Here is a 24,504-nt window from a genome sequence, read left to right on the forward strand (position 1 = left end):
GGTATTAACTTTGTTCCAAAAATGGAACATAGTCTGTCTTTCTCCCTGGTGTTAAGTTCCGGGGTGCTTTTTTTTTAAGTGACTGTATAGAAATTCTATTTGCAACTGTTGTATCTGTGTGTCTGAATTTTAGGTACGGGATTCTTGGTAGTTCCATTGCTGTCCATAAGATTTTGTAGTGCTGATGAAAAGCATCTTCTATTTGTAGAAGTTATGGCAAGGTAAAGGTTACCAGTTTACCCTTGCCAGAATTTTGTTCGTTATTTAATCAGTTTGAATTAAGAGTCTACTGTTTTTCTTCTTATTTGCTCCTATTTAAATTGTCTTTCATGAAAAATGTGTCCTCACGCTACAGCAGTTTCACAGGTAGCTTTATGTGACTTTTGATTCTTGGGACTTATCCTCTTAGCATTTCAGTGATCATGGTATCAATGTGATCGAGTTTTGTTTCATGGTAATTGGTGTATTTTATACTTTATACCTCAGTTTCAAAGTTAACTTTTTTTGTGGGCACACTTCAGTGGTAAATCCTCTGTTGAAAACAAGGAAACAACAGTACAAAGCAGAAGAGGTATCAAAAGAGCAACCCTTTTCTTTTCAAACATGTTTTTCTCCCTAGCGTCAGCAGTTGAGTTTTCCATCCATCTTTATCTATGGACATACATCTAGTGGAAAGACCTATGTGATGAAGACTCTTCTAAACACATTACAGGTGAGTTTGTTGATTCTGAATCTAGAACTTTGTGATGGAGGACTGATGAAAACATAATCCCTCTACTGTTTGTCTGTTTTCCCAGAGTGATTTGTTTCTTCAGCTATTTCTGCCTTGACTGACTCACCCCCCTCGTCCCCCAGTTAGTGTGAAATAGTACATAATAAATTATTATTCTATACGTGATATATTTTCTTAGAAAAATTTAAAAAAGGAAGAAAGAGCAGCCTATCTTCTTCCTCTCTCCGGAAAGGACTTATCCTACAATAGCCTCTCAGTGACAAGGCGTTGCTTATGTAATGCAGAGAATCTTTTCTCTATCTTGTAATTCTCCTTTAATAGTTTATTTGGATATTAAAAAAAAAAAAAAAGACGATTTATGGAAGCTTCACAAATGTAATTTTGGTGATACCCAAATGTCCCAGCAATCTTTGTGGGCATGTATTGCAAAGATGTTCCTAGCCTAAAATGTTGGGGGCCAAGTGCTGGTGCAGCTGTGAGAGCAAATGAGTAACAGTAAGAAGATTTTGCCAAAGTAGAATTTTGCTTTTTGTTGACAAACTAATTGCAGTTATGTTCAGTTGGGTGTGCATAATCTCTTTAAATGTAGTCCCATAAGTTTGAACTTACTGTGCAGTCGTTAGCATTCTGAGCAAAGGTACAAGCCATACACTTGCTGGAAATCTAAAAAAGAAAAAAAATAAGTCAATAAAATAATGAAAATCACTAGTTGAATACAAGGCTGCTGCCATTTGTTCTGATACTTTTGCAGATTGAAGGAGAACATTGTATTCATTGTAGCATATTTGCTTTATTCTGGTCATCCTGCTTGTAGATGCAGGAAGATCTTTACTTTAGAAAATACAGTCTTAAATCTTGAAAATTTTGAAAATCTTGAAAAATACATCTTGAAGCAGTGTTGCATAGGCTAATTGTTGTGGTTTTTCTAGATCCTCCAAACACAGCTTGATGTGTGTCACAGAATCATAGAATTGCTCAGGTTGGAAAAGACCTTAATGATCATTGAATCCAACTGCAACCTAACCATACTATGCTAACGATAACAACCCTCTGCTAAATCATGTCCCTGAGCACCACATCCAAATGGCTTTTAAACACATTCGGGGATGGTGACTCAACCACCTCTCTCTGGGGAGCCCATTCCAGTGCTTAACAGCCTTTTCTGTAAAGAAGTTTTTCCTGATATCCAACCTAAACCTCTCCTGGTGAATCATACTGCTTTACTGTGGTTTTTAATGTATGCTATTTGTTGTTTTTAACATAAGAAAACCACTTCTTTAGACTATTTATTTAAAAATTTTGGAGGAACTGAGTACCTTGAGTAATGCTTGTAATGGTGTTGTAGCTGGATGGCTAGCTATAAGTGAATTATGTAACTAATTGGAATCAACAATTTTTTTTCAGGAACATACAAACAAAATTCACATCAAGGATTCCTGCTTTCTAAGTAAAATCATCTTGATTTGGAATTGGTTAATGCCATATAAATAATCACATAAATATATATGCACATTTTTCAGATTTGTGCAGAATATTCTACACAAACAGGCTTATCACATGTTTTATGTAGAATCTTGCACTTTATCTTCGGGTCGTTTGTATGCAGTGAGTGCCAAAAGCATTGCGTAATTTCTTTGAATTGTGTGCTCCTAGATTACTTTTTTTATAAGTTTGAGAAGTTCATGCTACCCAGTTTGTAATGGGTTATTTTACGAGACTGTAATGTGTTGTGGTTGTCTTTTCTTTGATCAAAATGCTATTTGGTGTTCTTCCTATGTTTTGCTCTCAAAAGAGAAATTTTAAAACCTAATTGGAAGGTACACCACGTGTGTTGTGTGAGGATTTGTCAGACCTCTCATCACCTTAAGACATGTGATAGTTTGATTAGATACTTAAGTAATTATTTGTCTACAGCGAGGTTTTATTTATTTGTTTATGCTCTCTATTCTGTTGGCAGCGTTTGGTTTCTTTCACTGCTTCATATGGAAGGGAAACTTGATTTTGGAGTATGTATATTGAAAAAGCACTATAAATACAGTATAGAAATGAAGTTGGATATTTTTATCCCCTCCAGCTTCCTCATGTGTTTGTGAACTGTGTGGAATGCTTTACTTCACGACTTCTTCTAGAAGAAATTCTCATCCAGCTGCAAAATGGTTCTTCTGAAACAAAACGAGCTTCTCCCGTGCCTTGTGATACCTTCAATGACTTTGTGCGTCTGTTTAAACAAGCTCTCATGAGTCAAAATCTTCAAGATCAAACAGTATATGTTGTAAGTAGTTTATTTTTAGTGCTTAGGTTTTGTTTTGCTTCTGTGGATCCAGGTGCTGTCAATAACCTGTATGTGCAATGTATGTATTAGAACAGTTTTCACAAAATTCTTTTTTGTACCTTGTTCACAATCTGTTGATACCAAATAGATTTTTTCCAGCTGGCTTACTGTCTGCAGGTGAAAGTGTATTTTTCATATTTTTGAAGTTTTTTATTCACAAAGCTGTTTAACATAGTAAGTAATTGCCGTAAATTATACTGTATAATTAAGTCTCTTACAATATAGAGAGGCTATATTTGTTTCATAGTTCTTAAGTCACACCCAGGTACTTCTCTGTGAAGAAGGTAATTTCACAAATGAAGAGGCAAAAGTAGGAAGCACGGGTGAAGTGCATTGTGGTGCACACAACAATTGCTGGCTATCATAGACTTAAGTCAGAAGTCATACTAAGGAATTAAAATGTACAATTTCCTCTGTAAATGTAAGAATCTTGCGTCTTTATATTGTTGCCCTTGGAGACAAGAACTGAGGTTTTAACATTGAGATGTCAGAAATATCCTGCAGTGAAAGATTTGATGACATACATAAGTAAGCTTGGAAGAAACAAGCAGTCTGCAGAAGAAAATAGGAGAACTTAAATCACAAGTATGATTGAATCAGTGTAGGACTAGAACACTGGTACTGTGCTAATCTAGCTACATCAAGTAGTAAACATTAACAGCATTGATTGTGTCAACAGACGAATATTGAAATAAATATGAAGCATGCAAGAGCTCTACAGAAAGGATGTAGACAACTTTTAGTAGAAAATACAACTTTTGTAGAAAACTTTTCCTAGTTCACTTAGTTGAATAAATTCTCTTAGTATAGTGATGTGGAAGTGTATACATGCATACTTAGTAAACCTACAACATACATGGACTGAATTTTCAGCACAGTATTAAGAATTAAATAATTTGTTAAATGAGGTCAAATTTATTATTTAAGAAAACATGAGAGTGACTCAAGATTGGAAGTCTGATCAGCTGGGATTATCACTTTGCGTGTTTCTCAGACCAGTTGAAGGGCACATTGCTTTGCTTTCTTGTAGTCAAACAAGAAGTCTAGAACTACGCAGAAAATTCCACACTGTTTCACAGGTTATGGTTGAGTATTCTTTTAATGGATGTAAAAACATGTTTGAGAACTTCATATTATGTTTAGGGGAAGCAATGCTAACTGATGAACCTCATGAAGTTGGTAAAATTTACTCTTCAAAAATTGGAGAAAAAAAAAATCAAACAGCTCCCAACCAATACTTAAAAAATATAATAAACTACTTATAGATAACTCAATTTAATATACAGATTAAAAAAAAGTGGTATTGACATCTTTCAACAATTCCATAAAAACAGGATTTAGCACTAAAGTGATGGGAAGCTTCACAAAATATATAATAAATCTGTACTTCTTTTCAATTGAATATTTGAATTAAAAAGCCTATTCTGCATCAGTAAAGAATGCATCAAGTGTTATATTAAAATTATTATTGATCTGGAAATCAGAATGTTCCTGAACAATAGTTACAGAAAGCAGAGCATTAAATAATTAGGAAGTTTCCATTGTTTCAGGTAAATAGTTGCTGAATCAGAAGAATTAAGTATTAGTATTTCAGTTCTGTTCTGCATGGGAACAGACAGGAACACAGGAAATCAATTCATGTATATTAACCTGTGTCATCTGGGTTTGTGATAGAATGGTTTAAATTGAGACTGATGGAAGACCAGTGTGCTGGTAACATGAACTATTTCATTTTCGAATTAAATAATCTAATGTTTCAGCCTAATTAATTCAGAGTGAGTTAAGATAAATGTTTACTCTTAAGCAAAGGATTCTAAATGCTTCTGTTAACTCCAGCATGGGTGCTGTGTGCTTGTGATTACTCAGAAAAAAAGAGAATTTATTCTTTGTAACTATATGAAAAAAATAGAACGGATTTAACTTCTATTCATTTGTACACCTGCAGTATTTAGCGCTATACAGAGGCAAGAATCTGCAGTTTTATTGTTGCTCAACAGTCATTGGGAAAATATACTTTTTGGTTTAAAAAAACATGACAAATTTGCATTAAAATAAATAATAGAGTAAATGTAGGTTTATAGGCCTGTGTTGGCCGTTTCCATGACACACATGACATGTTCCACAGCCCAGTGTTGCAGTATATTTTGCGTGTTGTGAATAAAAACTCTGCTTTGTTCCCTATTTAGGGGAAAAGTAAGATCTACTTAAGAGTTTAAGCTTCGTATTCGGTTTTGCCTGTTACTAGGCCTAACAAAGAGTGTTTCATTAGGAAAAATACTTTCAAGCAATTCTGTGTAAACCTAATCAGCTGTTCTCTTCCTTGAAGCTGGTTATTATATGAACGAAATTCAGATGTCAATATAAAATCATGTTGTGTTACAGTTTATTTAAAACTATAATAGTCCCAAGAATCTTGAACTATTATTTCAGAGATAATCCCACATTTTTTTCAGTTTTATTTTTAAATACCCTTTTCATAACATGTTCTTTGGTTGTCCACGTAGAATTACTTTTGTTACTGTGAATAACAGAACCAAAAGATGTTTTAATATTTTGATGTGGTTAAAGAATAGACTAATGCAGTTTTCCAGAGACCGATAGTTTCTCTTTCAACGTAGTAGTAATTCAGAGGAAGTAAAGAACTTCAGAGCTTATGTTTTTATTGTGAGTAGTGAATAGAAAACAAAATAAATGATTTGGGTTTTTTTTTTTCATTCCTGTTAAGATTCTAAGAAGAGTGGAATAAGGTTTTTTGTTTTTTTTTTTTCATTCTGAAAGATGTCCACAAATGTTTTTATGCTCCTGATTTTTCCCTACAGGCTCAAACGTCCAGTTGTTTGGTGTTCCTTGTATAAGCTATACATACACAGCATAGCTGTTATTATTACACAGGGTTTGCATAAATACAATTAAATCCTGTAAATATCTGGGCTACAAAATATAGTAAGAAAAGTTTCTCTCAAAATTCAGTTGTATGAACTCCAGATGTTAGCTACTTGAAGATATTAAGTGGTAGCTCTTAATTATTTTGGAGACATAAATTAATACTGGTAAAAGACAACTCTCCCACAGTAAGTATGTTAATATAGAGTTGAAGTAATACCCAGTTTTTAATAGAAGAATAATTTTGGAGAAAATTGAGATTTCAGAGGTTATAAATATTACAGATTTCTTGATTTATGTATATACTTCTTAATTCTTGCTACCCTTAGGTATAACAGTGTAGCATTCAAGGAACGTTTGGATGTTGTGTTGAGGAATATGGTTTAGTGAGAACTATTGCTGATAGGTGGATGGTTGAACTGGATGATCTTATAGGTCTTTTTCAACCTTGGTGATACTGTGATTTTCTGGGAATTATATCTTTTGTTTGGAAGGCAGAGCTGCTTGAGCTTTCTGGAAGCACACACCTGAAGCAATAATCTCTCTGATGTTCCCTTCTTAACATAACTTCCTGCTTAGTTCCCTCTTGTCTGAGAGCAATTGGTGAAATGTGTCTCCAGCACCTGAGAGCGGATTTCAAGTCAGCATGAGAGTTCAGGTTACTGTTTTCTATGTAATCAGATCACTATTTTATTAAAGGTACTGGATCGAGCAGAACAGCTAAGGGAAATGGAAGCAAATGTCCTGCCAGCATTTCTTAGGCTTCAAGAATTGGTGAGTATCTCAAGGAAAAAAATAGCATATGATTCCTACATTCAGGATAACCGCACGTGAGATAGGTCTGTCCAGGCTCATCATGAAAAGTGATTCCTTAGAAAAGCTGCAGGTTGGTTGGTTTGTCTGTCTGTTTGGTTTCTAAAAAATAAGCAGCTGGCAGAGGTCAAAACCAGAAAGTAAACCAGAATTTAAATGCTTGCAGGTCTATCTTATCCTTCAATATAAACAAACAAAAGTAAAGTTTAATAATACCTTCTGACAGGGATGCTGATGCCAGATATGTAGCGGCCTTTTCTTGAATGTTTTTATTTTTAGGAAGAATGTGAATTTTTTCTGCACTTCATTTAAATTCCTGTAATAACTACAAAAAAAAAAAAAAAAAAAAAAAAAAAAGCAAAAAAGGAAGACCATGATCTATTAGGCATAAGTTCAACACAGTTCCTACATACTACATACTTTGCACCAGCAATAGATAAGTTAAAAAAACCAATCCTTCTAGCGTTTGTGAATGTTAATGTGGGGATCCAAAGTTTACATCTGAATCAGGCTGACTCAGAGAGCTCAATCAAACAGAGTGAATTCAGTATCAGAAGCATGAATTTGCAGTCAAGAAATGTTTGTTTTCCTCAGTTTTCTCCCACACAAAACTTCAGGCCATTTCTTGATGGCTTTTTCAGAATAGTATGAACCATATGCTTGTGGCTGGACCTGCTCAGCTCAGCAGCTGAGAGTGTGCTTGATATTGGCAGAAGGTTTTTACATTTCTTCTCTAATCACACCATAGTATGTTTCTGATTTGAATTTAAGCTCCATATCTTCTTTCATTTCTGAATTATATAGGCTTCTCCCTTGGAAGAAGTAAAGATGGTGTATTCTCTGGGAATAAACAGAAAACAAAACTAGCAAATGGTGGTATTTTGAGATGTCTAAACAACTAAATAGAGGACTTTTTTTATACCTCAAGAACTTGTATATGATAGTCAGTAATTTTCTGGTGACACTGATTTCACTTTTTACTGAATGAAGTCTCATTCAGAGCTGTGTTTTTAATCTTGGCAGCTGATTTTTCTGGCCCTTCTTGTCTGTTTTGCCCAAGTTGTAGAGTTTGCTGCCCTAAAACAGAAACAAACTGACAATAAATGAGGGAAGTGTAGCCCCTACTGCTCAGGAACCAAAAAAGCATATGATTTTTTTTAAATGCTAAAGCAGCATCTTCAAGATCAAAAGTGATTTCCAGATAAGTTTGCTAGCCTTTCCTAATGCTGATATCCTAGTTTCTGTATTCTGAACTGAGATGGTGTTAAACTCACGTGCAGGCTGATGACTGTCATGGGGCAAAGTTGCTTCATCGTTGACTTTCATGCTTAGGAGGCAAGATTCTTCATTATCAGTCAGATTTTGTGGAACAGGGCATCGTGTGAAGAATGGAATGCTTGATTTCTGTATGGATTATGGTAGAAAGGACTTGGGTTTCTCATATTGGAAGGTCTGTCAGGAACAGAAATGGAAATACCTCAGCTTTTTTCTTAGCTAAAATGGTGGGAGGTCTGGGAAAGGAAAGAGGTTTGGGGAAGAAAACTGTAGGAAGGTGGGCTAATTAAAAGGAAATAGATGAATACAAATAGAAAAAGAAGAAACAATAAAGAATGCTGGTGGCTATCACTTCAGCAAGAAGTGGGAATTTCAGAGAAGGGGAATAGCACTTCTCGAGTCATTCATAACTCATGTTAAACATCATATATCAGTAGGGGTTTCGATGGAGCTCTTTATGGCTTTTTTTCTGTAGGCATTGTCTGGGAGTTTAAACTATAAGACTTCAGCATTCTTAGAATATACTTAGAACTGCATTGAAGCGCTGTGATGTGACAGAAGGAAAGAAGGACAATTTTCGAAAATCTTCTGTTCCTGCTCACCACCTGACCTTTAAAATAAAGTAGTAGCTTGGTTTTAAAGAGATCTGAGCTTTCTTTCGCTTTTTAATTCTTCCTATCTGTTCTGAAAGGCTGGGTTTGATTACCAATATAAATTGCTGCTTTAATTCTGCAAACAATGAATGGATTGAAGTTGATATTGTCTAGTACTGAATCTCTGTAACCCTAGAAAGCATATATGTCAGTGAAATGACAAGAGATAAAGATGAAAATCTTCAAATGTTTGACACTCTTGACTAGACTAGCTGAAGCTTTATTATGGTAGTGGTTTGTATTAAACTGTAATTTTCATTTTTGTTTGCTTATTATTTTGAATAGAAGTGTCATGGTATTTTTTTCATTGGTGTTATAATATGTTATGTTTTTTTCTGTTCATCTGCTACTTTTTTTTTTTTTTTCCCTTCTTGTAGACTGACAGAAATGTGACAGTTATCTTGCTTAGTGAAATAGTATGGGAAATGTTTCGTCCAAATACTGGATGCTTTGAGCCATTCATCTTGTATTTTCCTGATTACAGCATAGGTAATATAATTCTTGAATTTGCTTTTTGGGGATAAAACAACACTGTCAAAAACTGTGCAAATATGATAAAAATCGTTTACCAACATGCCTTTTTCTGAATCTGAAAAGCATGTTAGCCACTGGAAGGCAGAAGGCTATATTCACACGAGCTCTAAAATGCTCCTCTTAACAGAACATCGGAAAACAACATTTTGATCCATTATACTTGCTAGTTCTTTCATTACATTGATTTTTTTTGGTAGTATTTGTTTTTAATGAGAATTATTTTTCTGCTTAATTTAAAACGTGTTCAGTTTTTAAAGCTATTTTTAGATAAGCCAAACTTACCTATGTTTAAATAGGACACCTGCAGAAGATCTTGTCCCAGAATCATCCTCCAGAATATTCTGCGGATTTCTATTCTGCATATATAAATATTCTGCTTGGCGTCTTCTACATGGTCTGTAGGGACCTCAAAGAACTTCAGCATCTGGTGAGACAAGCTCTTTCAGTGTTGTTGTTCTTATTCTTATTGTTGTTCTTTGTTTATTTGTATGTTTTCCTGAGAAACTGTGGCAAGTCTAGATTTACTGTTGAATATGGCAAAGAGAAGATGTGTTAGCACAGAATGTAGTTTTCCTGAAGTTGTGTGTGACAAAAGGTTCTGATGGCTGCAAAAGGTTTCTTGTATTACACAGTATCCAACCACAGTCACAGTGAGGACAAAAACTGCATTAAAGGAATTTGGTATGTTTGTGATTCAGCCAGCGTGGAACTTCTCTTGATCTCACTTCTGCTCAAACAATTCTACAATATCAGAGTGGCTGAGAGGACTAAACCAAATATTTTCACCTGTTGAGATACAGAGATCCTAGGTATGCTAAGTATGGTAGAAGCGGATCACAGAATCACCCGGGTTGGAAGGGACCTCAAGGATCATGTAGTTCCAACCCCCCTGCCTAGCAGGGCCACCAAACATACACACCAAACATACACACCAAACACCAAACGTACACGGTTGTTGCAAATCCAGCAGTTCCTGAAGAAGTCTGTTACAGACTTAGGTATATAACAGTGGTTTTTTTAGTAGTGGTTATGATTTTACTCTTTCAAGATTCCTTACTCTTCAGATTCTTTTTGTATGTAGTAATGTGGATTTGAACTTTGCACACTGCTATTGTGGACTTCTGTTGTCCTTAATAGATTCTGTTGTATTTGTTTCCTGAACAATTCAGAATATTCAGTACAACACGAGACAGTTACTTTCAGTGCATGAAAGAAAACTTCAAGTGAATGATCTTAGATAACCATTGCATGTCTGGCTGCAAGTTCTATGGTTTCCTATGTTTATTAAGTGTAACTTGTCACCCAAAGTTGTCAATACTTCATCAGTATGGGAAATTTAAATTAAAATTTGAAACAACTTCTTGTGTTTTTCAGTAGTGTAAAATTTCCCATTGATTTGCTTCCTATGGAGGATTTTAAGGTACCTAAGCTGTTAAGTAGCAACAGCAAGCTAGAGCTCTGCAGTGTTACATAAACATAGCATATTAATTTGAATCAAAGGTCTAGAGGAGTTAAAATTGACAGAGATATTTTCATTGTCCTTCTGTTGGAATTAAAAATAGGTAAGTTAAAAGTTCTTGTAATATAATAACATATGAGGAAGTGGAAATATGTTGAAGGTATTTGGTAAAAGGAGTTTTAACCAGGTATAAATTAGGGAATGTAATAGCAAACAGTAAAAATAAACTAAAAAAAAAATACACGTGGTTGATGGTGACCTTTACATAGGTAAAGCTGAAAAGCAATGCCAATTTTTAGCTGAGTTGTTATTGTTTATAACAGTTGTTATATAATAAATATAGTTACTGTATACAAGGAAATTTTTCTTGTAGAGAGAACCCATTGAAATTTCAAAAGTGTGTTGTGGTCAATGGTTACAAAAAATGAACAGATTTTGCTAGTGAGGTGATCAGAATGTTCCACTTGTGTTTCCATCAGGAAAATATGTCTAAGTTTCAACTGAACTTGTGTGTTAAGTTTAGAAGCTTTCTATTTAGATGAGATTGTCTCTCCATCACGCATAGTTCTGGCAGGGCCAGCAGCAGCGCCGCTGGTGTAGTGGTATCATGCAAGATTCCCATTCTTGCGACCCGGGTTCGATTCCCGGGCGGCGCAGGAAGTTTTTTGCAGTAGCATTTTACCAAGGGGAGGACATGCCTGAGCAACCTGATAAGCTGCTGTGATGGAACAACCAGCCTGATGGGTGTAGGGGGAGCAGTGCATGTTGTCTTCATGGACATCAGTGAGGCCTTTGGCACTGTCCCCCATTGTGTCCTCATAGACAAGTGTCAATATAAGGGCTGGATGAGCAGAGATTGAGGTGGATCAAAAACTGACAGAGTGGCTGAGCACACTCGAGGGTAATAAACGGTGCAAAGTCTAGCTGGAGACCTCTCAGTATTGGATCCAGCCTTGTTTAACATCTTCATGATGGTTGGCCTAGGTGGTCTTCTAGGTCCTTTCCAACTCTGTGATTCTATGATTCTGTGATTAATGATCTGAACTATGGAGCTGAGTTTACCCTCAGCAAGTTGGCAGGTGAATGACAAAACTGAGAAGGCTGGCTGCCATCCCTCTACTTGGCTCTGGTGAGGCCATACTTCAAGTGCTGTGTTCAGTTTTGAGTCCCTCATACAAGGAAGACATGAAGGTCTGGGAGCATGTCTAGAAAAGGACAGTGAAGCTGTTGATGGGTCTGGAGCACAAGTCTTACAAGAAGCAGCTGAGGGATCTGGGATTGTTTAGTCTGGAGAAATGCAGGCTTCAGAGGAGACCTTAAGGCTCTCTACACCTGTCTGAACAGAGGTGGTGGTGAGGTGGGGGTTGGCCTCTTCTTCTGCATAAAAAGTAATAGGAGTAGAAGGAATGTCCTCAAGTTGCACCAGAGGAGGTTCAGGCTGGATATTAAGGAAGACTTCTCAGAAAGAGTGGAGAAGCACTGAACAGGCTGCCCAGGGAGCTGTCTTCTGTCCCTGGGGTTGTTCAAGAATCATTCAGATGTGGTACATTAAATGCAGAAACATTGGTGGTAGGTAGGCGGTTGGACTACATGATCTTGGAGGTCTTTTTCCAACTTTAGTGATTCTGTGATTCTCAGTATCTTATGAACCACTTCATAGTGCCTAGCATAACCTGGAAATATGTGTGTTATTATGCATGATTATTAGGAACATATTCTGGAATTATATTAAACTCATGTGTTGAAGATACTGCCTTGAGTTCTGTATATTAGCAGAGAGATTTAGAAAGATTCAGTAGGACAAGAGGAGAGTGAGTTGTGAAGATGGTAGTTTTACAATATTCTGTGTGCTGTTTATTTGACCATTTAAGAAAAGATTGAGATAAGATCCTTGTGAAAAGACCCACATTCTGTTAGGACAGTTTTTATAGATAATTTCTGCTTGTCTGTTTTAAGTACACGCTTACTTCTGAACATACTGAACTACATCTACACTATAGTTTACTTCCATTACTCATTTTTGAATTGGAAGTTTAATATTTTTAAAAAAATTCTATTTATAGTATTTAGTTGTTTTAAAAAAATTAAAGATTACAGCCTTTGAATACAGAAAACAGATTTTGCTGCCAACCAAGCTGATTATTTCAGTTTATATTTAATCTGCAAAAATGTTGTGACACTTCACAGTAGAACATTTGGGAATAAAACAGCTTAATTATTGACTGAAATAATTGTTTTTGATTATAAAACCAATGAATTATGCGATGTTCTCTACTCTGTAGGTAGATCAAATGTATGATACCTTCTTAATGTGTTGTACTTTTTACTTTCTGTAGGCAGCACTCAATTTTTCTAAATACTGCGAACCAGTGGTCAGAAAAGAAGGTAAGCTTCTGTCCTTGATTTGAGCGCCTACAGGAGAGTGCGTATGTCTTCCTGATGACTTTCTGGAAGATTGTTTTGATCCTCACTTTGTTAATTTTTCTGGTCACAGCAGTATCACTTAGGCCAGTTGCACCCACTAGGTAACATTTGCAATAGAAGCAGATTAAAGTTTCTGATAGTGATGTTTTGAGAAAATGAGAGGGAAATCCTTTGAAAACTGGCTACTCCCCTGTACAATTTTCTCCTCTCTCAAGCAGCAGTACTTCAACAAAGCAGTGACAAAAGTCATTTCTCTATCAAAACTCTGAAGAAGATAAAAGCAGAGGTTCTGTCAAAACTGTCCCAGAGTTCATCAGAATAACCACAGAGAAACAGCCTTGCATTGTAGTATGCAAATGCATGACTGTAAGGCAGCATTTAGAGTCAGAATGTTAGACTGATCCTACCCCTGTACTCAGCACTGATGAGGCCTCACCTTGAGTACTGTGTTCAGTTGGGCACCTCAGTGCAGAAAGGACATTGAAGTGCTGGAGCAGGTCCAAAGAAGGGCAACAAGGCTTGTGAAGGGCTTGGAGAATGTGCCCTACGAGGAGAGACTGAAGGAACTGGGGCCGTTCAGTCCGGGGAAAAGAAGGCTGAGGGGAGACCGTATTGCTCTCTTTCAGTATCTTAAAGGTGCTTGCAGCGAGTGCAGGGATGGTCTCTTCTTACTGGTGACAGGTGACAGGATGAGGGAAATGGCCTTAAGCTGCACCAGGGTAAGTTTAGGTTGGATGTCAGAAAACACTTCACAGAAAGGGTTTTTAAGCACTGGAATATGCTCCTCAGAGAGGTGGTTGAGTCACCATCCCTGGATGTGTTTAAAAACCATTGGAGGTGGTGCTCGGGGACATGATTTAGCAGAGGGTTGTTAGGGTCGTATGGTTAGATTGTGGTTGGACTCAATTGTCTTTAAGGTCTTTTCTGAGCTGAGTGATTCTATGATTGTGTTCTGCCTGTAATGTTCAGATGCTGTAGATATGGTTTGTGTTCCATGAGGTAAAAATTTAACGTGGTTTATTTTGGCTTGGTGCAGCAAAAGAACGCGACACTCGTAAACTCTGGAAAAATATTGAACCTCATTTGAAGAAGGCAATGCAGACAGTTTACCTCCGGGAAGTATCCAGGTAACCTTCTGTGGTTTCTTTTTCTGGTTTTGTATTTAATAAGCTTTCTGCGTAAATATTTTCTTTGTCTCAATTAACTCTTATCAGCAGTGTTTCTTTTTTGCTAGATAGAATCTTTACTTTTTAACCTGCATTTCTTTCTTGACATATAATGTTAAAAATAAGATACCTTAGGAGAGATCTTCTAAATAAATTGATACATGTAGCAAATGAAGTAGTAAGTGATAAGTAGCATGTAGTGGGTGAACTAGCAGAAATGAGTTGTAGTTTGAATTTCTGTGGTGGTCGTGCAGATCAGCATTGCCACAAGTGGAACTGTCAAGCATGGGAATCCACCATATACAGACACAGTTACTGCTGCAGGTTTTGAACATCAGTGTCCTTCAGCTTTGTTTACTCGTTAGATTTATGTATATTTGCTGTGCTTTCTGACCCTTTTTTTTTTTTTTTTTTTTATCCAAGGGCAAAACATTCCTTATATAAGATTATTGTTTTTGACAATGTTAAAATTTGCTGTACTGCTCATGCACTGAACTTAGGTTGGTATAGTTTGAGATTCTTTGTTTATTTGACTTGAGGCTGCTGGAAAAAGGACGCTGATGCTCATTTTTTAATGATAGCTATTGGCTCAGGCTTAATGTCTTCTCTATCCTTCTGATTTGTGATTCTGATATTACACCCTTGTAAGTAGGGATAAATAATTAGTGCTTGATTTCTTTGTACTGATACATAATGATTTCTTCTTCAATGAATGTCACTGAGGCCATAGAGTATTCTGGTAACAGAACTTGGGTGAGCAGTAGAAGTCTTGGCTAAATGGCTTGGAAAAGTGATCTTTCCTTGAAACAGAGGTTTCCCTCTGTATGAGCTAGACTTAGCTGTACAGCGAGTCATTAATTACTTTGTTTGCCTCAAATGTGTATTCATACTCAGTATTGATCGTTGTTACAGTCTACTCACAATCTTAACTTTTTGTATTCTCTAATGGTCCTTCCTAATTAGTGTGTAATCTAACATGATGATGTAAAGTAGGTTATTAATGGTTCCCAAATAACTTTTTTTCCCTCTTTACTTTTTTATTTTATTATAAATTTGAATTTTGCCATTTTTTATTATAAATTTCAGTTTTTTGCATAATAGTTCTAGGATTTACTTCTGCATAACTGTAAGCACTTGAGGAATAAAAATAACCATATTAATTTTTCTGGCCATAGAACTGTAATTACTCCTGAGTTTTCTTCTAATTTTAAGTTACAGCAGTTGAATTTTGTTATATGCTGTTGTGCTGCCTGAACCAAGATGAAAATGAAACTTTTTTCTACCTTTGAGGTAGACAGTGTATGAAGTATTGGGTTAATAATTTGGTTGAATGTTCATTATGATTTGAGTGTTACATCAGTGCTCATTAAGCTATTTTTGTAAGTTTTAATTGCTCATGGCTGATAAACCTAATATGTGATAATAAATTAGACAGGATTTCAGCTGAGGGAAGGATCATGAGGATCTTTAAAAATGCAGTGGTACTTTGGTACTTGAATAAAATGTTATTGTTTGTAGTATACTAAGTGATAGTCTGAAATCATGACGTGCTAATAATATTGTGCCTTAGGGGAAGCTTTAAGGTGAGGATTTCACTATTAAGTAAAACACCTACTTGCAGACATTACTTTTCACTGTCAAAATGTTCTTTTTGATTTTACAAAGCTTTTCAGAGAAGAATAGTATCAACTTCTTTTCACACAGACTTCAAAACTCCAGTGTGAAGTAATTATAGTGTTGTTCTTGTTAGGATAAACACAGTTAAGCAAAACAAGAATAATAAAAAAATCAAAGCTATCAGTTCTTCATTCAATTTTTGCTTTGTTTTCAGACTTAATATGCTGTAGTAATTGAATGGGAAAGAACAAATATTTTATAATCAGCTTGTACTCAATTTTACTTTTACACCTTAATGTAAAATTATGTTCATTATTATTATTATTACTATTGTCTGTATTATTATTGAAACCTATATTCAAGATAGTAAGACTTGATATTTATAATTATTCTTCTACTCTGGCCTAGCTAGAGTCATGTAATTAAATTACTTACTTGGTATATGTTGTTTTTTTTTCCCCTAAAAGAGGATTTTACATGGGAATAACAAATATTAATTTCTGTTGCATTTTCTGTCTTTTAGCTCACAGTGGGAGCGATTACAGTGTGAAGAAGAACCTGGGCAGATTAAAGGTGCCAAATACAGTAACTTGTAATGTAAAACATTTTCTCTTCTGATTGATCAGTCTTACCTGTCAAAGTGTGACTGGAATTAATGTGGACGAGGATACGTAATGTTCAGTTACAGTTCAGGGAAGTTATGTTTTCTTTGAAAAGACTTTCTGCAAAGGACTCTTACTATCTTTTCCCCTTTCATATATCCTTGGAGTAATTTTTCCTGTGGTGCTATTTGGGGTATAAGCAAATTTCATTACATCAGTATTTCTCCATCTAACAATGCATGAGGAAATGGCTCACCTCTCCTAACTGTAAACCTATGCATGCCAAGTGCAGAATCATCTGTGGAGTGATGTCAGTATTATACCTGGTGCACTGTACTGGTTTACCACATTCCTAAGCAAAACAGGTGTCCTATGGCCATCAAATGCTGTTTACCAACAGCTTAATGTAATTTAATAATATAAAATGCTTAAAAATATTAAATTTTACTGTGGTTGTAATTAGGAAGTAGTGCATGATGCAACACTAGCATATCAGTTGTAGAAACGGACACTTCTTTATTAAACTGAACTCTCTGTATGCGATTGATTTTTGTTGTTGTTGTTCCATGTAATGAGTATGCAGTAGAGAACATTCTCATTTGTAAATTAAAGCTAAATTGCTGTGATTTTCTGACTACCTGAAAGGAAATTACTAGCTGTTATCTAGGGTGCTTCTCATCACACTCTGAGCTCTGATTCTCAACCTTTAAACATTTTTAATTCCTTCATCTTTGTTTGCTGATGTTTCTGAATTAAGCCATAAAGGTAGTAGTGCTTTAAAGAGCAAGAAACAACTGAAGTAAATGAAGAAGGTACAAGAGGGACCTTTTAGTTGTCTCATGAAGTAAGGTGCTTTGATGATTCTACGTGAATGAAAGAAACAACTATGGTGACAAGAGTGAGGATATTTAAAAGGAGAAATTATAAAGTGCATTCCAGAGAAGGAAGAAAAATACTCAGTAGACCGTACTACTTGTGCTTGTAGTACATAAGACTCTTATATAAATGAAGTATTTGACCTAGTGTGCTACATAATATGTATTAAGTTTGAAGTCTCGAGAACATTTTCCTTTTTATAGAAAATAGAAGAGTAGCTAAAAACGGTGAGATGCTGAACTGTTGCTCAGAGATGCAGCACCAGTTCTGGTGGCATGGCAGCTCAGTTCCATGCTGAGCTGTGTCCTCCAGAGTCTGGAATGTCTGTTCATTGGTTCTGTTTGCTGGAACGGGGTCCTTGATGGAAAGTATCCTTGAATTATTTTTAAGGAGATTGCTCTTCAGTGGTTTTTGAATTGCTGATTTTTAAATACTGCTTCTCAGAAAAGTCTGTAAAGAGTTCAGGATGTGTATTTTGTGTTGCTTCATGACAGCATTCCTTGCCCTTCCCTGACTTTATATCCATGGTAACAGCTTTGTCAGAAGAAGCCATACTTTGCTTACAGGAGTACAGCTGCAGAGAAGGAAATCATATAGACTACAATATTGAAACAGGAGAATACAAACCACTGTAATTTGAAGTCTGTGGAGGTTTATACATCACTGAAATCTGCTCTCAATTGTTTCTTTTACAGGACTTTCTGCACACACACATGTGGAACTTCCTTACTACTCCAAATTTCTTCTAATTGCTGCTTATCTTGCCTCCTACAATCCTGTTAGGACAGATAAGAGATTCTTTCTTAAGGTAAAGGGTTTTGTTTTTTTTCTTATGCAGGAATCCAATTTTCAGCAGTAATGATTGTCCTGGTTTAAAACTTTTTGACAGTTGAATTTTCTTTGTGTGTGTGAGATATTTATCAACATGTGCATGTGTTCATGAATATGTGGTATTCATGGCAGGTAAGGGTGAGCAACTGGAGAAAAAAAAGTAAGAACATGAGGAGAAGTCTTTAAGAATATGCTTTTCTTCTCAAATGAGAATTGTGAACACACGTTTTGGAGTTTACTGCAGTTCCTAGTGAATGATATGCTGTTATATTAATAGTTAAAATGAGTTTCATGTTTCTGGTACTGAAGACTTTTCACCTTTCTGTCTAGTCCTTTATAAGGGTGTAGGTGTGCTTGTAGTAAGCACTGACTGACGGATTATCTTTATCTCTTTTGTTATTTTGCTTGATCAAGCAGTTTCATAGTAAGTGCTTTATTTTCTAAACAAATGTTGTTGGCCAGATTTTTCTATATTAGTCCTGGAACTCAAACAAGAAAGCCTACAAGAATCAAGTCAAGTAAGGCATGTTAGCTAACGTGTGACATCTTTCTTGCTCATGTTCACTGACCAACCTTCTCAATTTAATTTTTTCCTATCTCTTTTTTTATTGTTTCTGAAGTTGATTTCCACTCTTGCATATGAACCATACTGAACTTTCCCACAGTAAATGCAATGTGAACTTCTAAGGTTTTTGAAGCACAAACAGTGTAGGCATTTCAGTCAGTGACATTAAATATTTTCCCCAAGAATTGGGTGAAACAGAGGCTACTGTTCTTACTGCAAGTATCATCAGATAGCAATTAGCAATTCATAAGGTGCTGGGGCAAAATTCAGAAACAGGTGCATCTCAAAGCCCAGTAACACTTTTTGGGTGTGCCTTCAAGCTGTGTGTCCTTGAGTCATACTGACAGTGAAAACAGAACATGGTTTTGATGGGGCTGTAATGACATTGCAAGTAGATCACAGAAAGCTATTTTTTTTGAGTAGTTAACTAATGACTGCCAGAAAGCAAAAGGGATGCAAACAAAAGCGTGGGCATTGGGGTGCTAATCTGCTCTACTAGTAGATGTGCTAGGCTACATGCAGTTGTGATCTGTGGGATTCTGGTTTATTAAAAGTCTGATAGAACAATGAAGTAATAATGGGCAGTGGTGCTGTTAATTACGTGGAAGTTCAAATGCTTTGTGAAGATTAAATGAAAAATAAGTTGCTTTTAAAATATTCTTTAATTAAAAAAAAAAGATTTATATGAATTGTTAATTGTTTCAATTTAAACAATACTAAAAACTAACTGAAAATCAGGTCTGAGGTTCATGTCTTGTTGTACTCACGCAGAAACAGATACCACTTGGGACACAATGTGGCAAGAGCTAAGTGTGATTTTAGGAGTTCTAGTAAGAAGAATTACTTAGCAGCATCAGAGACATATAGACTGGAGGCGTAATAAAAAGCAGAACTGTACTAGCATACTGCCAGACATGGTGCATGATTCTTTCTGATTCATTTAATTTTGTCACTGCAGTAAGAAGAGCAGAAAATAATTTGCTTATCGTGTTTGCTCTTGTCCATTGTTTTACAGCATCATGGGAAAATTAAGAAGACCAACTTCATGAAGAAACATGAAAAGGTATCTATTTTATCTTTCAAAGCTGAGCTTGGGAACAAAGTTTTTCTTACTACTGCACTACTGATTTCATACTTTCATACTTTGTGTTATCCTATATTCTTCACTGTAGAAACAGGCATTACTTGAAATAAGTTATTGATGCATTTATTTTACATTATATACATTTCTGTATGATGCATACATTTTTATTTCATGAGAATTCATTGTACTGTAAATTTGTCCTCCGTATCTTTTTTTATAGCTGAATGTGCTCAATAAAACTATATAAAAGTCATCATAGATTGGCTTGGGTTGAAAGGAATCTTAAAGATAATCTGGTTCCAACCTCTGTGCTGTGAGCGGAGTTGTCACCCACCAGCTCAGACTGGAGCTGGATCCTCATCCAGCCTGGCTTTCAATACATCCAGGGATGCCACCCTCTGAGCAAAAACATAGATCTCCCTTCTTCTAGTTTATAGCCTTCACTATCAGACCGAGCAAAAAATGTGTCTCCTTCCTGTTTATAAGCTCCCCTCAAGTACTGGAAGGCTTCAGTGAGGTGTCACTATAGCATTCTCCGAGCTAAACAAGCCCAGCTCCCTCAGCTTTTCTTTGTAGGAAGGCACTCCAGCCCGGTGAGCAACTTTGTAGCCCTCTTCTGGACATGTCCAGCAGCTCCACATCCTTGTGCTGGAGGTCCTAGGCCTCGATGCTGTACTCCAGAAGCGGCCTCAAGAGGGCAGAGCAGAGGGGAAAGTTCCCTCCCTGCCGGCCACCCCTCTTTTGGCCCAGGGTAGTTGGCCTTCCAGGCTGCAGAGATGCACTGCTGGCTCATGTCCAGCTTTTTGTCCACCATCACCCCTGAGTCCTTCTCCGCAGGACTTGTCTGAATGAGTTCTTCTCCAAGTCTGCACACATCTGGAATTGCCCAGACCCAGGTACAGCACTGTGCACCTGGCCCTATTGAACCTCATTAGGTGCTTATGTGCCCATTTTTCAGGCTTTTCCAGGTCCCTCTGGATGGCATCCCTTCTTTTTGTTCTATCAGCGTGGTGTCATCAGCAAACTTGCTGAGGGTGCGCTCAATATCATGAATAAAGATAGCATGTCTAGAAGAGCCAGGTTTCACAATTTCTATCAAGCACATTAAAGTAACAAATGATTTTGAAAATCAAATCACTTCAATTCCTAGTTATGTTTAAGATATAAGGACTTTAAATTTGTATGTTGAGGCTTGAGAACTTTGCACTTCTGTCTGTTCTTTACATAGAAAGAATCCATTAACCAAAAAAAGATAATTATTCCATCAGACTATTAACTAAACTTGTCATAGTTATAAGTATCTAAACATAACTGATTTTGGTGAAGCTGTATCAGTTTTTACTGACAGATGCTTGATGTACTTGGAAAGCAAGTACCTGTATGTGTATTTGTAGATGTAATCTAAGAGGAAAAATCAAATTAACATTTGTAAACTGTTGAGTTGCTTTTAGATGAACCATAAAATCAGGAGCAGTGCGGGTAGACTAAATCCATGTGGAAATCATCATTATGCCCTTTCTTTTCTGTGCCACAAGCAGTGTGGGTGAAAAATTTGATTTGATAATTTCTTAGCTTAAATAACCCTTCCTTCTGAACCTGCCCTCATTTTTCGTTTGGCCCTGCAGGAGATGAGAGTCCCACCTATTTCTGTAGTGGTACTGATTGTACTTGTGAAAATTTGATTTTTAATTTTACTTCAACTATTGCACCTTTAAGTAGATAACTAAGCATATGTAGGAATTCTTAAGTCTATGTGTACAGGGCACATATTCAAGATGTCATACCTGTTCTCTCTGGCACGTGAACTCTAGAGATATTTCGGAGCGTGTGATTATTTTAAGGACTGTTATCTTCTTGAAATACATCCACATCTTAATTAGTTGGTAAATCATTTTCAGAAGAGAGAGAGTGGAGAAATAATTGCTGTGGCTTAGACCAGAATGTTCTTCCTGCAGCCTCTGCAGGAGCAGTGTTTTGTTTTATTCTCTCAGCAATAGGATTTTCAGCCTTAGTGATGAGATGGGAACAACTAGGGAGATGAGAACAGCTAGGAATTTGGAAAAAAAGGGGGAAATAAGAGATGGGGTAATAAAATATAGAGGTCACGGTCACCTTAACTGTGCTGTAGAGCTTATACGTCTGTTTAATTGTTAAATGCACTTATATCTGAATTTACTTCTTAGTGCTCAGAAGTACTTCTGTTAATGATGAATTTATTTCATTTTGTTACTGTTCCTGCAGCATCAGACCATGCAGGCACAGTCTCTGCCCTGTAGTCTATTTACATTTTCATGGAAATGAAATACTATCATGTAGGTATAAAAACAGAACAGGGAGAGCTACTGAGGAAAGAAAAGTAAATGAGGGTAACTGACAAGATCCATGTAGTTATGTAAGCAAAATTAATGGCCCAAAAGTTTAAAATTTCAGTTATTTTTTTCTTTTTAATCTTTATTAGATTAGTTTTAGTTTTCTTGGTTTTCCATTTAGCCTATTGCTGAAGCTTTGGGCTGTTGTTCAGAAAGTGTGATTAGATGTGTGCATTTAAATAAGCTTGCTTTGTTGCCCACCTGTAAGTAAGTTTCATTATCAGGACAGCCCAAATTTGCGAAAGATCTCATCTTCTACCTTTGTTGTATTAAAAATTAATATTACTTTGAAGAGAATTAAAACTTTGTAACCCTGTACATCAAATGTACTGAACAGAAGATATCTGCTATGTTACATTAAACTGATTGCATGCAAGAAACTGAAATATGTCTTGGGGAATAATTAATACGACAGAACTCTGTAGCATTTCAGGAGGTCTTTTCCTTCTCTAAGAGCTCTGGTTTTCTTTGTAGTGGACAAGTAAAAGGGCCCTTTCACTCCTGACAGTTGATGCCAGAAATTCTAATTTGTTGTAGGCCAGAGTCTGGTTTTGAAACTTTTTCAGGCACTGTACTTGCAATAGTAGAGGAGAGGACTGCAGGTCCCACAGGGATCTTCTAGACCAGCATTTCTTTTACTGCCCTCTGACTTTTATAAATACTGCACAGAGATGCAGTGACCTAGATGTAACCTTATATATTTGATTTTACAGTGAAGGAAATGGAAATACAGGAATAAAGGATTACATATGCAGTGTTACAAGGAGGGGCTGACTTGCTTGTGTTTTTCACACCAATTGTATGTGCTTATGTACCTTTGCTTAGAAAAACTTGTCTAACATCATATTTAGAGTTCACATTTGCTTAAATCCAAGGGGATGCTGCATTTAAACTAGTCTCCTATAGACAGTGCACAGCCAGTTGATGTGGACATTGGAGTGCAGTGCAAGATTCATCTGATGCTAAAGTAGGTTCTGTATTGAATTGGATAAATTGCACCATAAACTATATTGATTAGATTTCTACTGGCTATAATGGGAGCTTAGGAAACTAGTTTGGCTGTACATACCCACTTGGCAGGAAGCTAACATTAGGTGAAATAAATCCTGCCTTAAATGTTTAGGTACAGCCAGGCTTAAAATCTGAAGGCATTGCTTTCTAATTAGAAAAGTAAATCTTTTGAATTCCCCGTGAGGGGGAAAAAATTGCCTGTATTTACCTTCTTGCAGATAAGAGCAGAATTTGTTGGGTTTCTTCGCATGGTTGATCTGGAACAATGTTTTTTCTAGTTAAGTGAGATTTTTCCTGGTGGAGCTACTTTTGCAGGAGTTTGCTTTTAGAAGTGATCAGATGTATTGGTGGTTGTTTTATTTTGTTGGAGGATACCTTGACTTTAACCTAGAATTTATTTGTTATTATTTTTTTAATTTCTAGCATACACCCCATGATACTTCAGTTGTATAACAGTGAGGGAAATTTAAAAATACTTTCTGCTCAAAACAGTGAGTAGTTCCATCTGTTAGCATATGATAATAAAGGTTGAAAGTTCAGCCAATTGAGGTTAAGAGTTTTCACCTTATTGTGCAGGTAATTTAGTTTGGGTTAAGCTTTTACTATGTAAGAATGCTTCTAAACCTCATTCTTGTTCCTGAAATGTTGGCATGTGAATATGGGATTTGGAGTTGTGAAGTTCTGAAAGGCTTAGGTCATTTAAACGCTGGGACTATGAAACTGCACAAGCACACACAGTGACAACTGGGGAAGAGAATCATAGGATCACAGAACGGCCTGGGTTGAAAAAGACCGCAATGATCATCTAGTTTCAACCCCTTGCTATGTGCAGAATCACCAACCACCAAATCAGGCTGCCAGAGCCACATCCAACCTGGTGTTTTTTAAACCCCTAAGCAAGGGCACGTAGATTTGATAGCTCTAAAAATTCATGAATTATTATTTTGAATGTGGAAGATATCTTTCTTTGTGAAACAATATGAGGGTTCCCTTGGGTTTTTGCAAGTGCTGTTTTATGCAGTATTTTGCCTCAGTTCATTCCAGAAGATCTTCATAAATCTTATTCTTCTCTATCTTCTGTTTGGAAGAATTTCTGAACTGTTCCTACTCTTACAGGAATTTATTTCTGCCAAAGAATTCCAGTAAAGTGTGAGTTCTAGAAGGAGCACTTCATTTTATTTAACTCTCCTGGCTTTTCCAGAAGAAACCATTTCTTAAATTTGAAAATTCAAATCTGTTAAAGCAGAAGGATGATAATGTGAAAAAAACAGACTTGT

General features: G+C 36.3%; 1 protein-coding gene across 2 annotated transcripts in view; it reads left to right on the forward strand.

Annotated features, from left to right (window-relative positions):
• The window catches only part of ORC5 (origin recognition complex subunit 5), a gene marked incomplete at both ends in the record, with an annotated part of 64,070 nt that overhangs the window by 286 nt on the left and 39,280 nt on the right, over positions 1-24,504 (forward strand). For both annotated transcript variants that reach the window (XM_079540510.1, XM_079540509.1), the window contains 10 exons: positions 620-712; positions 2,808-3,005; positions 6,648-6,722; positions 9,067-9,178; positions 9,520-9,650; positions 13,019-13,067; positions 14,143-14,233; positions 16,413-16,462; positions 18,063-18,175; positions 19,779-19,826. In XM_079540510.1, the coding sequence (XP_079396636.1) occupies positions 620-712; positions 2,808-3,005; positions 6,648-6,722; positions 9,067-9,178; positions 9,520-9,650; positions 13,019-13,067; positions 14,143-14,233; positions 16,413-16,462; positions 18,063-18,175; positions 19,779-19,826 (960 nt within the window). The remainder of the gene's footprint in view (positions 1-619; positions 713-2,807; positions 3,006-6,647; positions 6,723-9,066; positions 9,179-9,519; positions 9,651-13,018; positions 13,068-14,142; positions 14,234-16,412; positions 16,463-18,062; positions 18,176-19,778; positions 19,827-24,504) is intronic.

Source organism: Tetrao urogallus (genome assembly GCF_951394365.1).
Source record: "Tetrao urogallus genome assembly, chromosome: 1".
Taxonomy (NCBI): Eukaryota; Metazoa; Chordata; class Aves; order Galliformes; family Phasianidae; genus Tetrao; species Tetrao urogallus.